We start from the raw sequence: 14,576 nt of genomic DNA, 5'->3' as shown, positions 1-14,576 counted from the left end.
TGCTCTCCGCTGCCCCCTGTGCTCTCCGCTGCCCCCTGTGCTCTCCGCTGCCCCCTGTGCTCTCCGCTGCCCCCTGTGCTCTCCGCTGCCCCCTGTGCTCTCCGCTGCCCCCCTGTGGTCTTTGCTGCCCCCCATGCTCTCCGCTGCCCCTCTGTGCTCTCCACCGCCCCCATACTCTCCCCTGCCCCCTTATGCTCTCCATATATCCCCCATGCTCTCTGCTGCCCCCCTGTGCTCTCCTCTTCCTCCCTGTGTTTTCTGATCTCCGCTACCCCCCATGCTCTCCGCTGCCCCTCTGTGCTCTCCACATCCCTTCATGCTCTCTGCTGCCCCCTGTGCTCTCCACATCCCCCCATGCTCTCCGCTCCCCCCCTGTGCTCTCCTCTTCCTCCCTGTTTTTTTCTGCTCTCCACCTCACCCATGCTCACTGCTGCCCCCCTGTGCTCTCCACATTCCCCCATGCTCACTGCTGCCCCCCCTGTGCTCTCCACATCCCCCCATGCTCACCGCTGCCCCCCTGTGCTCTCCACATCCCCCCCATGCTCACCGCTGCCCCCCTGTGCTCTTCACATCCTCTCATGCTCTCCGCCGCCTCTCCTGTGCTCTCCACCTCCCCCCCGTGCTCTCCACCGCCCACCTGTGCTCTCCACATGCCCCCCATGCTCTCCACCACCTCCCTGTGCTCTCCACATCCCCCCGTGCTCTCTGCCGCCCCCCAGTGCTTTCCTCCTCCCCCCATGGTTTGCGCAGCCCCTCCTGCTCTCCACCTCCCCCCTGTGCTCTCCACATCCCCCCATGCTCTCCACTGCCCCCCTGTGCTCTCCACATCCCCCCATGCTCTCCGCTCCCCCCCGTGATCTCCTCTTCCTCCCTGTGTTTTCTGCTCTCCACCTCACCCATGCTCTCCGCTGGCCCCCTGTGCTCTCCACATCCCCCCATGCTCACTGCTGCCCCCCTGTGCTCTCCACATTCCCCCATGCTCACTGCTGCCCCCCCTGTGCTCTCCACATCCCCCCATGCTCACTGCTGCCCCCCTGTGCTCTCCACATTCCCCCATGCTCACTGATACCCCCCCTGTGCTCTCCACATCTCCCCATGCTCACCGCTGCCCCCCTGTGCTCTCCACATCCCCCCCATGCTCACCGCTGCCCCCCTGTGCTCTTCACATCCTCTCATGCCCTCTGCTGCCCCCTGTGCTCTCCGCCATCCCCCCAGTGCTCTTTACCTCCCCCCATGATTTGTGCAGCCCCCGTGCTCTCCACCTCCCCCCATGCTTTCTGCCGCCCCCCTCCCATGCTCTCCTCCGCCCCTTTCACATCCCCCAATGCTGTCCACTGCCCCCGTACTCTCCACTTCCCCCCATGCTCTCCGCCGCCCCCTGTGCTCTCCACATCCCCCATGCTCTCCACTTCCCCCCTGTGCTCTCGTCTTCCCCCCTGTGTTTTCTGCCTCTACCCTGTGCTCTCGCCCCACCCCATGTTCTCAAGGTTCCCCCCATGCTCTCCACATCCCCCCATATTCTTTGCATCCCCCTATGCTCTCCTCTTCCTCCCTGTGTTTTCTGCCTCTACCCTGTGGTCTTGCCCCACGTTCTCAAGGTTCCTCCCTGTGCTCTCTACCCCCCCCATGCTCTTTTCTGGTCCCGCCTCGCCCCTGCCCCCCCCCCCCCCACACCTCTTCTGGATTCCCCCCTCTCCTGGGGAATCCATCAGGGTGGAAGGCGGGGAAAGGGCCGGTTAACATGTCATGGGCTGCTCAATCCAAAATGCCCGGGCCTATTTTTGTCCCAGTCCGGGCCTGGTTGTGCACATGTTGGAAATAGATCCAAATATCAGGTTCTCAAATATAACAGACTGTTCAAGCTATTTACCACTTAGAAATAAATTACTGAGCAGATAGCATCGTGTAGCAACCTCTAGCATGTCCCCTGAAGGCTGTAAAATATTCATATGCAATATTTCAATACTACCTGACTAAAAATGATAAAAAAATAAAATACTAATGTAACATCCCTATAAAGTGTATGGGGAAATTAAAAAGTACATTACTGCACTGAATGCACATTGTTTTATCTTAAAAAAAAGCTACAGTGCAAAAAAAATACCTTTTGATCCTGCCAGAAATCAAGTGAGTTTATGACTGACTTTTTCACTGACAACACAGTGCCTTTTCTACACTGAAATCCTGGCTGAGTTATTCTGTGCTGCACTATAGAATTTCTAATTTCCATAACTTCTCCCTGTTTACATTCTTCCTAGGAGCTCGCTTGGATCTGAGCACACGATTAGTGGAGTTTGAAAGCTAACTGTTTAGCAATCAATAGTGCCATTGCTGTGTGTGCATACATGGATTTCTTTCCCAGCAAAATAGTGCTGCTGCCTTGCCTTACAAAAACCTTTCCACATACTCTGTGTAGGGAAGAGCTTTTGGGAGATGTAGGTTGCGGAAGGGAGGCATACTATACGTCACTAGGAACTGACCTAGGGCACCCTTCTACCTGCAGCTGCATCTCCAAGAATTTTAGAAGTTTAGTGATGACACATGGTTTAAAAAAAATAAAAATAAAATGTTATCAAGTACATGGATTATATGCTGTCACCTTCAGGTGAGGACACTGTCAAACAAAACTGTTAGGACAGTCCTGAGGTGATGGGCAACCTCTCTCCACCGGAAACAGGTTTCTGGTTTATGATTCCTAATTTTACGTGGAAGACTTTCTCAATCCAGCTGCATATACAGCCACTGCGGCTACTTCTGCAGCCTATGGATCGATGACCCTCGGCCACAAAGTGAAGTGAGGACTACCTGGTGGTACTGCCCTGTGAATCTCCCTCAGAGCCCTGGAATGGTGAGCCCTAAACCCTGCACTCTGTACATAGTGCACCCCTGCATACTCCACTCTGTACATAGCGCACCCCTGAATATTGCACTCTGTACATAGCACACCCTTGAACCCTGCACTCTGTACGTAGCACACCCCAGCTACAACTGGCCCTTTGAGGGCAACCATACTGCTGATGCGCCCGTGGTTAAGTTGGGTTTGACACCCCTGCTTTAAATTATCTGTTGTGGCCATGCTGATCTGTGCGACACACCAAAGTCTTGTGGAAAAATCTGACACTGTTGGGGGATGTGGATCTGTTGGCAAGTTTTTGCCTTTGCTATCCCGTTACAGAGACCTCTGGCCTCTCATTTGATGGTAAAGGCCTTTGTTCATGGGATCTTAATCTGGTTCTGATGGCTCTCAAGAAGCCTCCATTTGAGTCCATTCAGGACATTCCCTTAGCCTAACTTACTCTTATGCTGGCCATACACTATACAAAAAATCAGCCAAAATTCAGTCATTCAGACAGTTCGTTCATTTTTCGGCCAGTTAATGGGCACAAAATCGATAATCGGGACGTTTGGAAATTTTCTGATGAATGAATGATAAATTGAAAGGTTACTGTGTTTCCCGTCCGAACTGTTTGCACTAGGTATATGTAAAAAAACGAACAAAAAATTAATTCATTTATGTCCACCGAACTATGTATCGGTCATTACATGATGGCACTATCGTTTGCTCTCACGAATGTTCATTTTTCGAAAATGGGTTCGGCCGATTTTTCTTATAGTGTATGGCCAGCGTTAAAGTGTATATAAACACACTCTCATCCTTTCTAAACTACTGCCATAGTGATTATCTATAAGGATATAAATGCCTCCTGCATGTATCCTTACCTGTCAAATGTCTCCCCTCTGTATGTTATGAGACCTGAAAAACTGCATATTCTGTGGGTGGGTCTGTTGTCTGGAGCTCGGTGGGTGGAGTCGTAATGTCAGGAGACTCCCAGCCTACCTCTACACTCCCCTTGTCAATATGCATTTTCTCCTGTGTATTTCTTACACTGAACTTCTGCTATGATCTCTAACATCCAGTCAGAAAAGTCACCACATGACTTCAGCATGCCCAATCATGCTGAGGTGTGGAGCAGCCAATCCTTGGAGAGCTGGAGGAGAAAGGAGGAGGGGATCTGAAGTACACAGAATGCCTCTCTCAGGCTCCTGCATGAGATATGTAAATCACCTGTCACTCACAGCAAGGGGAAGAACTGACTCCTCTTTCTCTGTGTATCAGTTTTTATCTCACTGAAAAAAGATAAGAGGACTTCTCAGAGCTGGATTAACTCTCTGTGGCAAGACTGGGCACAGATGATATGAAATCCTATACTGTACAAGGTGCAAGCCTTGGTTAATTTTTTTTTGGGTTTACATCCACTTTAAAGTGTTTTTTTCTTGTGGTTATCACACCGGCAAGGGGGGGGGGGTGGTCTCTCAGAACTGGCAACTTTATCCTGTAGAAAGAAAACTCTACTTTATTTTTCAAAAGGACAATGAGTTTCTCCCTTCCACTTAGTTAGTCTTCTCTTAGTCCAGCTCCAAAGCATCCCAAAACTATTTCTCCACACTGTTTAGGTGTGGTACATGCAAGGCGAGTTTACCTCTCATTCGCTGCTTTTATTAAATATTCAGATTCCTATTGTGCTGCAAAGGGTATCCTGCATGCCACTCCACTATTTCTAGTAATAAGGTTTAGCTAGGAATCCTCAGTTTTCTGTTAAAGCTCACTTGTTGAGTCTGCAGGGGCATGTAGATCACGAATGCAATGCATTCTAGGCTCCTGCAGGAAAAAAATAATAAATGCATGTTTTGTTTTTGTTTTTTGCAAAATATGTGCATGTATTATTTTTTACCAAAAGGTGGACTTAGCCTTTAAGACATTTAGAATTTTGGGATTGTAAATCAAAAGCCAATTTTATATTATTACACATACTGGTTTTAAATTATTTCCTTATTTACTACCCACATGCAAATATTAGAGAAGAGACTGACTTAATGATAAATTTTAATGCAAACAAAGCTTATGTCCAGACAAAGCTCTTGGGTATGAAATTTTTGGTAAGATTATAATAATGTAAATTCAATGTGGTTTCTGATTTGTGTAGTTTTAGAAACAGAAATGGCTTGATGACAGATATTCTCGCCTGTCTTCTTATTATTTGATGCCATTGTTAAGCAGCAAGTTGTTCTGCATGTTCTAAAACCAACTTTCTGATTTTAGCATCATATTGATTTTGGCACTATTGGCTCCTCTGAGACTGATGACTTGAACATGGAAGCAGGTGATGATAGTCCAAGCATGGAAGATACACAAGGATCACCACTGGCAATGTGGGAGACTGATATTCAAACCATTAAACTAGAAAAAGGAATCCTTGGCCTTGGTTTCAGTATTTTAGATTATCAGGTATGTTTTGTTTTTATGTTGCATTGTAGACCTCAAACTGTTAGTTAATTTGTCCTGTAAGGTTGTTTACAATTTGAATCTTATACTGGGAGAAAATGGGCATCAAGGAATATATGAAACCATTTCTACAAAATAATGAACATTTGGACTTCATAATATATTGCTTTAGGCTTACGCATTTTTTAATTTTGTTCGTTTAAATCCTGCTTTTCAAATTATGTTGTTTTTCTTGTATATCACACAATTCATGCTGATGTTTATCGACTTAGGGCAGGAGAAATCCCAGGAGCCATGAAGCCATTGTGACGTAAAACACTGCAGCTGGTGACTGGCTTTGCTGTGCTTTTTGTTTTTTTATTTTGTCAAAGAAAACTGTGTTCTTTGACTCGTTAGATGTCTATTTGGCTTCTAAACTGGATTGTATTGACTGTATCTTAATGTCCTTTGTAGCTTTCAACACAAAATAATTATTGTGCTTTATATAAAATGAGAATTTACTATACTTTCTTCCCTAAGGCAAATCTGTGGATAAGAAAGAAAAAAAATACTGCTTTTAAAGTTAAAGCACCTAGAGCAGTTTCCAAAACTCTGACACTGTGGCTGAATCCTGGGCCCGTCTGACATGCAAACTCAGGCTCTTCCAGGCAGCATTGAAGCTTGCCTGCTCTCTCCTTTCTGCTGCACCTTCCTGTTGCCAATTTAGGCAGCCCAGTGTAGTCATGGCCCAATAGAAATGTGTGGGGGTCTGCATGGAGTTCCATTCTCAGAAAGTACCAGGAAGCGTTGGAGCTTTGCTAATCAGAATAGATCAGGATTTGGCTGTAGCAGCAGGGCTATGAGGCTGCTGCAAGTATGTGCAGGCACTTTGACAGCAGTTTTTGTAGTTGACAGAGGGATATTAAACTAGAACTAAATGCAAAGCCAGAAGAGCCACAGCTCTCCTGCACAGCGCTGGATTGCGATGGGGTTCAGGTAAGTATAAGGGGGGTGAGAGGGGCTAGTTTGTGACACAGAATGTTTTTTACCTCAATGCATAGAATGTATTGAGGTAAAGAACCTTGAGGTTTTAGAACCACTTTAAGATAACATGTTCAACATGTGAATATTCCTTGGGGCTAGCCTGTTTGCATATATTTCCCCATCCTTGTCTACAGTTTACTTGAAATTTACCATGGTTACTAGTAGGGTTGCACCGATACTAGTATCAGTGCCGATACCGAGCAAATGCTCCGATGCTTTACCCAATACCTGGCAGGAGGCCAGTACACCCGGCGTCCTCAGTGTAGCGCGAGGGGGCAGCCTGGCAGCCTCACAGTTGATCGGTGCAACGATGGGGGCAGTTACAAGCACCAATCTCCCTGAATAGCTTTTCTGACAGCCGCTTCTCCTCCTCTCCCTCCCGTGGCTGTCAGGGAGATCGGTGCTTGTAACTTCCCCCACCACCGCACCGTTGATCCCCGATTGTCCCCTGAGTCCTTCCTGGATCCTCCTCCGGTCCCCCCTCATCCTGGATCTGTCAGGATGGAGAGCGGAGGAAGGAGCCGGTGATCACTGACTATGTCCATTCATAACTGAGCATCATAAACTATGTTTACGATGCTTCAGTTTATGAATGAGCAGGAGCCTCTGTCTCCTGTCCATTCATCTCCAGTGCAGCTGAGAAAGGGACTGGGGAATCTGTGTCCTCAGTTCCTTTCCATGCCTCAAAAGGGAAGTTAAGGGCCTGTCTTTCCATGTCTCACAAGGGAAGTTAAGGGCCTGTTTAGACCCCTGATATCTCACCAAAGCCCCCCCCCCTCAACAGAGTTGATTAAAAAATATAAAAAATTGTAAAAAAATCAATATTTAAAAGTAAAATTGTAAAAATAATAAAAAATAAACTAAAAAAAGCACTGACACCCCCCTCCGCTGTATATTAGTGCCACTATCAGATGACATTAAAAAAAAGAATGGGTATCGACGAGTACTTGGAAAAAAGTATCCTTACTTGTACTCCGTTTTAAAAAAGTGGTATCGGTGCAACCGTAGTTAATAGTACTTCCCTTACTGTGCTGAGGAAGTCCAGGAGGCTAAAGCAATATTGTCAAACAGTGGATGTAAAGGCTGTGTGGTTGAAATAAACTTTAGGAAGCATTCACTTGCCATGTGCTGTTTTATGGGCACATATAGTGATTATCTAAATGTGTTATGCTGAAGTAACGTAACCATGTTCTTGATTTGAGTGCGATGCTAAGATTTCACAAATGCTTTAACTTCACTTTTCTTTTATTTGTGCATTTCTTCTTTTTCTTCTTTCGTCTCCACCTATTACGTTTAATCAGTCCTCACTTTAATGTGTTTCTTTAGGATCCTATTGATCCAGCAAGCACAGTCATAGTAATTCGCTCCTTGGTCCCTGAAGGGGTTGCAGAACAAGATGGCCGACTTTTGCCTGGTGACCGCTTGATGTTTGTCAATGAGATCAATTTGGAGCATGCCAGTTTAGAAGAAGCTGTTCAGGCACTTAAAGGTGCACCTGCAGGAAACGTTAGCATTGGAGTTGCAAAACCTTTGCCTGTAAGAATATTTTTTAATGCTATCTAACAACCTAATATTCACCATTTTGGGGGGGGGGAGGTGGGGGGGTGCAAACTTTTTTCGTTGTTAAGCACTGGCAATTACCATATCACTATCCAGATGATTTTTTTTTTTTTTTTATCTGATTGATTAGTGTCATAAAGTTGTTTGCATAACTTATTTCTCATACAGTACAGGACACAGGCTCCTTTTTCAACAGTAACCTTGGGTTATATGCTTCACCTTCAGGCGAGGGCATTGACAAACAAAGCAATTCTCTTTTTCTTTTTTTTTTTATAGTGTATAGTGTTCTAGCTAGTTAATGGACAAACTCTGAGAGCGAATTTCTGGCTCATTCTAATTATATTGGAACGTTAAAGACACATGTTGGTGCAAGCCTGGGTACACATTTTGGTGCTCGGTGGCCATTCTGTGTGCACCTTTTCTGCTCTGCAGCAACAGTCTCTTCACCTATTATGGTAGTGGTTACCCCTTTGGGGATCGGCTCACCCTCATGACAGATGTCAGACAAAAGGGGAATGGGACGAGATGGAAGGCCAACACACACTGTGTGCAGAGTCAAAACTCTGCACCTGGGTCTCTGGACCTCAGGATCCACAATTTTGGAGTTTCCTTCTTTATAACTAGAGAGAAATTGTAAGCCTCAATGGCAGACCTGATGGGGAAAATATCTACGCTTACAGAGAACATTAGGTGTAAAAACTGCCAGTTAGTGCCCCCTGCTGAGTAAATGTCCGACTTGACCATTACAGCAGCATTGCTTCTCGATGAGGAAAGGTGGGGGGAATGAAACGGAATTCCCAGAGTTTTAACTCCTCCTGGGAGGATGGGCAGTTGCTCTCAATCTCTCTCAAACTAAAAGAAACCATTAAGGTTTTGATGGAAAAGATGCGCTCCTGTTCCTGTAAGAACCATCGCCACCTACTGAACCTAATGTCACCAGTAGGGGATCCTTCCCAAATGTAGGAAACCTAATAGGCCATTTCCCGTTTACTCTTAAATATAGGATGTGCTGTATGGAGATGGGTTAAAGCCAGAAAAAAATGATACGCCTCTTGCGATTTGCGAAAAATGCCTGTGCTAGATCCATCTATTTTTTGCCCTTACAGTTCTTTTTGAAGAGGTTGGAATGCCCTTGTTAAAGCCTGTTTTGTAATTTCAAGTTTTGCCATGCATCCGTCAGTGGTGTCTGTTGCCGTTTGCCAAGCTCTGGAAGTCTAAGTCAAGCGCATGGCGTGTAGCCCTGGAGTGATCCAGATGGATCTCTCAGTACTCCACAAATTGGAGCTCCTCCCAGTAGCTTTCTGCTACTACATAGATGGTTTGGCAGACTCTCCGCTTCAAATTCTCATGTCTAAAGATACACAGGATCCTCTGACTGCGGAATTGTTTTGCAGAGATAGTTTGTAAGAAATGCTTAGAAAGGAATCTGTTTGATAGAGAAGAACTCTTTAAAATCATTGGTCACGTTTATTAAAGCAGAGACTTTTTCATTGCAGTAATAAACCAAATTACAAAGATGCAATATATTACAGCCTACCAATTCTTAGATATGGTGGCTGTATTAGTTTTATTTTTTCCATTTTTTCACCTGGTGATTCAGCCAGTTACACACTTCCTGTCTTAGGGCGTTGCATTTAAAAAAAATATTTTCTTTTTGATAAAAGTTTCACATAAGTCAGTCAGGGTTTGTCTCAATCCTTTAACTGCCAATTTGTCTGAACAGTTTATCAGACAGATATGAGCATCTTCTTGTGGGTCCAAATGTTCCAGATGGAATCTGCCTCGTCTGTAATTGCATCACTGCAACAAGGGGAATTTGTAGCATCAGTAGACCTCAAAGATGAAAATTTACATATCCTAATTTTTTTTCCCTGCAGCAGTGGTTACTGCAATTTGCAAAGGGTGAGAAACAGTTTGTGGCTCTTCCCTTTGGCCTGTCCACAGCCTCTTGGGTCTTCACCAAGGTGCTTGCCCTGATCCTGGTACTACTGCACTCTCAAGGAATTCACACCTGGACGACCTGCATTGGAAGAATCACTCTGCTCCTGCTCTGGCAGCTACTGTGTGGCAGACGATACAGACACCTTTGAGCTTTGGCTGTTTTTTCAACCTACAGAAATCTCTGTCAGATCCAGCTAACAGCTTGGTGTACCTGGGCCTAGTCTTGGACATAGGCCAAGTTTGGGTGTGCCCTGGGAATGAGTGTTAACCTTCCAAGCTAATGTCTGGACCTTGTGTTACAAAAGCATTCTGTGATCAAGTTTTGCATGAGATTTCTGAGCCTCATTCAAGGGAGTAATGGCAATCTGTGATTCCAGGAAGATACTCAATGGGCACTTCTAGACAAACCAGATCAGCTGTCTCAAAGACCGGTCTGTCATCCTTTTTCACATTAGCTAGCTTTGACAGCTTGGCTGTTGAAATGCAAGTCCTAAAAGATATGGGTCTTCCTAGACTGCTTAAAGCTAGAAAATAAAACTCTGGCAAGATCTATTGTTGTGCTTGGAAGGCTTACTTTGCATTGTACGAGGCACAGTAGTTTTACTTTAGACTATACTTTGTGGGATGTTTCCTTGGGATATGTCTTTCCTTCCAACTTAATAAGACATTGTCCTGCTCCAAAACACCCCAAAAGAATCTCTCTACGTCGTTTGTATGTAGTACGCATAGTGCAAGTTTATCTCTCGGTCAGTGTGTTGTTCTGCCTGTGGGCTGTCACAATGGCTGTCCTGCATCTTGTTCTACCATCTCAATATAAATTAGGCAGGTTATCACTAAGGCTTACACTTTGAAGGATAGGAACAAACTCTCCTTTCCCTGTTAAGGATTGCTCAACTCATTCAGACAGTGCATCCTGGCTTTTCAGCACCAGGTGTCTGTTTCTAATGCCCTGTACACAGGACTGGTTTTTCGAGTTCCGTTGGAATTCCGCTCAAGCTGTCTTGTATACACACAGTCACACCCAATTCCGACCGTCCAGAACGCGGTGACATACAACACGTACAATGGGACTAGAAAACGGAAGTTCAATAGCCGGTAGCCAATAGCTTCTGTCTCGTACTTGCTTCAAAGCATGCATCGTTTTTGGTACGTCGGAACAGCATACAGACGATCGGTTTTCCCGATAGGAATTGGTTCAGTCGGAAAAATTTAGAACATGTTCTCTTTCTAGGTCCATCAGAATTTTCAATGTAAAAAGTCCGATGGGGCATACACATGATCGGAATGTACGATGAAAAGCTCCCGTCTGACTTTTTCTGTCGGAGATTCCGCTAGTGTGTACACGGCATCAGATTTGCAGGGCCTCCACCTGGTCTTCTGTTCACACATTTGTAAAGTTTTACCAGGTGGATGTACAGGCTTCTGCTGACACTAGCTTCAGCATTAAGGTTATTCAAGCCGCTCTTTAAGTTGGGAACCTGTGAAAAAATAAAGAAAAAAATATACTGCGCTGTGAAACTGCAACGTAGCAGCCAGCACAGCTGTAAACGAAAAGCATAAATGTGAATGACTAAATAAGTGCAGCGCTAATGTTGCAAAAACCAGTATACATAAAATTATGATATTAAACATAAAATTATGATAATGAACATAAACACATCAAAGTGACAAAAATTCAAACATTGTGAAATGTGAATCCAACTAGGAAAAGTGACAATCAATGGCAATGTGCTAGTATGGTGACTACACCGCAAACGGAGTCCAAAACAAAAAGCCAATAAAATTTCAAATGAAGTCCAAATAGATGTGCGATCCAATAAACATAAGAAATTCCAAGCACTGGTGTGAACCTAAAAGTGGGAAAAGTAGTCACAAGCACCACCACCATAAAAAGGGGCAGGCTTACCAGATCGTAGTGACTTGGCGGGGCTTACACCACCCAAGTCTGCAAGGCTTGAATAAACCTAATGGAGACAGCAGGTCCTAGGTCCGCGTCAGGAGATCAACATTTGACCATCAATGGGTTATAGTTTATGAGCTCCAAACAGCATAGGGAGGGTAGAAGCTTGGTACCACATAGAATATGTCATGCAATAAAAAAAGCTGGCATAGCGTGATACTGTTTAAAAATATTGTTTAATAAAAAATAATAAGTAGAACACTCACATTTGGAAGAACATGGTAAGGCATGAATAAATACACAGAGCGGTGTATGTGGGAAGGTCCATTTGGACTTCATTTGAAATTTTTTTGGCTTTTTGTTTTGGACTCTGTTTGTGGTGTAGTCACCATACTAGCACATTGCTATTGATTTTCACTTTTCCTAGTTGGATTCACATTTCACAATGTTTGAATTTTTGTCACTTTGATGTGTTTATGTTCATTATCATAATTTTATGTTTAACATCATAATTTTATGTAAATTGGTTTTTGCAACATTAGCGCTGCACTTATTTATTCATTCAAGTTGGGAACCTGGTTCCCTTGTTTTGGGGCTGTTAGCCTTGTTTGCTGTGTTACCAGCCCCTTTAGTTGTATTGCCTTGCCATCCTATGGTCCTGTGCTGTACTCCAGGAAAAGGATTTTTGCAGGTAAGTCAAAAATCCTCATTTATAAATCAGGAAACCTAACCAAAATATGTCAGTACCTTGACTGTTGAAGACATTGATATCCTGAGCTGCTACTTGCTTTCCTTTCTACTTGCATGTACTTTCTTTCTATACTGATGTTTAACCAAGTCCAAATGGGGCTCCTTGTTTCTGCAGCTGTCACCAGAAGAAGGCTATATCTCTGCTAAGGACGACTCTCTTTTCTACTCTGCAAATTCATATGTCGAGGAAGGGCCCAATGATGCACCTCTTTTCCATGCTGAACTAGCTATGGTTAGTGCCAGCAACTTTCTAAAAAAAGATGTTGCAAAAAGCCCAGTTTTAGTGAAGTTGCATTTCTTTAATCTAATTCTATGTTTCCATTGCTAATTTGCATGGCTGAACGGTTATGCCCAGCTTGTATTACTTCATAATATTAGGAATAATTATCTTTAATACTTTTCTTGAATATGGCAGTATTGCTCATATTTACACTAAGGGCTTATTCAGACGGGCATTCAGACCCATCCTCCAGAGCCGCTGTCTGTGGCATGTTAATCCACTTTTAGAGCTGTGTGCAGGCAGCCTGTAGAAGTGGGTGCAGATGCCGTGGCTACACAGACACAGTGGCATGTCAAAATCTGAAATGTGGACAGGAGCAGGTGCATGGATCTGAACACACAGTGTTTAGATCCAAGCACTCGCTTCTGCCCCATGTCAAATTTTTATCATACCACTGTGTCCATGCAGCCTTTGCATCCATTTCTATCGGCTGCCTGCATGCAGCTCTGAGGAGGATTCACACACAGCAGACAGCAGCTCAGATCCGAGGATGGATCTAAATGAGCCCTGAAATTGTGCTGTATAAATTGCTAAAAGTGAGCTTGTGAGGGTAGCAGTATGTGAGCTGCCATTCTGAATTTATGTTTACTGATGCACATCCTAGAGCTGCTGTTCTTTTTCTTGCTTCACTAACTCGTAAGCACAGACCTGGAGCAAACATGCAATTAGTAAAGGTGTGAATTTTCATCCTAGATGCTTTTTGATACTCTGTGACTCACAGGCTAGTGGAGCTATGATGAAAATTATGTTAAACGATGTTAAAAAATAAGTTAATAATGGCAGTTCCAGATTTTCTATTCTGAAATGTCCCTTTGTATTGTATTTGTAGCACCAGTAGTCTTTTGTTTGCATCAAAATCTAGAGTACTTCACTAAATTGCCTTTATAGGTTGAGACCACTGATGCTGACTTAACAGGAGAATGCAGTATGGAATCCCGATTTGCTCACAATAATGCCAACTTACTCCAGGCTTCTTTGATAGCCTTGCATGGTAGTCCTTGTAATGAAGATCTCCTTGGTGGTTTATCTGATTGTTCACTGCAGGTAACTGATTGCGAGTAACTATATTTGACTGTTTTTTTCCTTGCTCTGTGTTTTTAAAAGTTTTGGGTACTTATTATGTAATACCATACACCTTTTACAAAAATTATAAACTTTTTATGGATGTGAAAACTAATATCAAATTGATTTTATTGGTACATTACAGTCAGAATGTTTAGATGGCAACTTGTCTATTACAACAGGTTTTGTGGGATCAACTGATATACAATTGGGTAGAAGTATATAGTATTGCTGCTATGCAAGAAGACTGCTACGAAGAAACGGTGGAAGTCCAAATACAGTAGTAGTATGTGCCTGGTGATAAATTATAGTGTGAGCTATAGCTTGCCAATGTAATTACCACTTCAAAACTAGTTTTACCCTTCAGTCAGAAATGTTAAGCTTTCCTTCATACAGTGAGCTTGGCCATACATTATACAATTTTCTTATTTAATTTCCTTTAGATTTACCTTTAACTATGTAGTCCAAGAGCCTGCCTGATTGCATACAAATTTAAAAGTGTTTATGTTTGACCTCATATTATATGGTTTTGGTAAATCTAAAAAAAAGTTGTATAATGTATTGCCAGTTAAAAAAAGCGTTAAAGTGTTACTAAACCCAGGACCTTGTATTCACTATATCTGATCTCCCACAGTACACAGAACACGGAAATGCCATCATTTTAGTAAATATAAACTGCTAAATACCTTTTATCATCAGCTGTATATAGCAGTCTTGTGACTTCTATCAGTTCTTGGTTAAAGATTGTAAGAGGAGATTTCATATTGCACTGCCTG

At 43.7% G+C, this 14,576-nt stretch overlaps 1 protein-coding gene across 7 annotated transcripts in view; it reads left to right on the top strand.

The window, feature by feature from the left end:
- The window catches only part of MPDZ (multiple PDZ domain crumbs cell polarity complex component), a 250,904-nt gene that overhangs the window by 96,709 nt on the left and 139,619 nt on the right, over window positions 1-14,576 (top strand). For 6 of the 7 annotated variants that reach the window (XM_073635527.1, XM_073635485.1, XM_073635512.1 and 3 more), the window contains exons 17-20: window positions 5,102-5,287; window positions 7,634-7,843; window positions 12,574-12,690; window positions 13,627-13,782. In XM_073635527.1, coding sequence (XP_073491628.1) covers window positions 5,102-5,287; window positions 7,634-7,843; window positions 12,574-12,690; window positions 13,627-13,782 — 669 coding nt within the window. The remainder of the gene's footprint in view (window positions 1-5,101; window positions 5,288-7,633; window positions 7,844-12,573; window positions 12,691-13,626; window positions 13,783-14,576) is intronic. The other variant, XM_073635501.1, reaches the window with a different exon arrangement.

The sequence above is a fragment of the Aquarana catesbeiana genome, linkage group LG01 (genome assembly GCF_042186555.1).
Source record: "Aquarana catesbeiana isolate 2022-GZ linkage group LG01, ASM4218655v1, whole genome shotgun sequence".
Classification (NCBI taxonomy): domain Eukaryota; kingdom Metazoa; phylum Chordata; class Amphibia; order Anura; family Ranidae; genus Aquarana; species Aquarana catesbeiana.
Note: the sequence above shows the minus strand (reverse complement) of the source record. Positions and strands in the feature narration are given on the sequence as shown.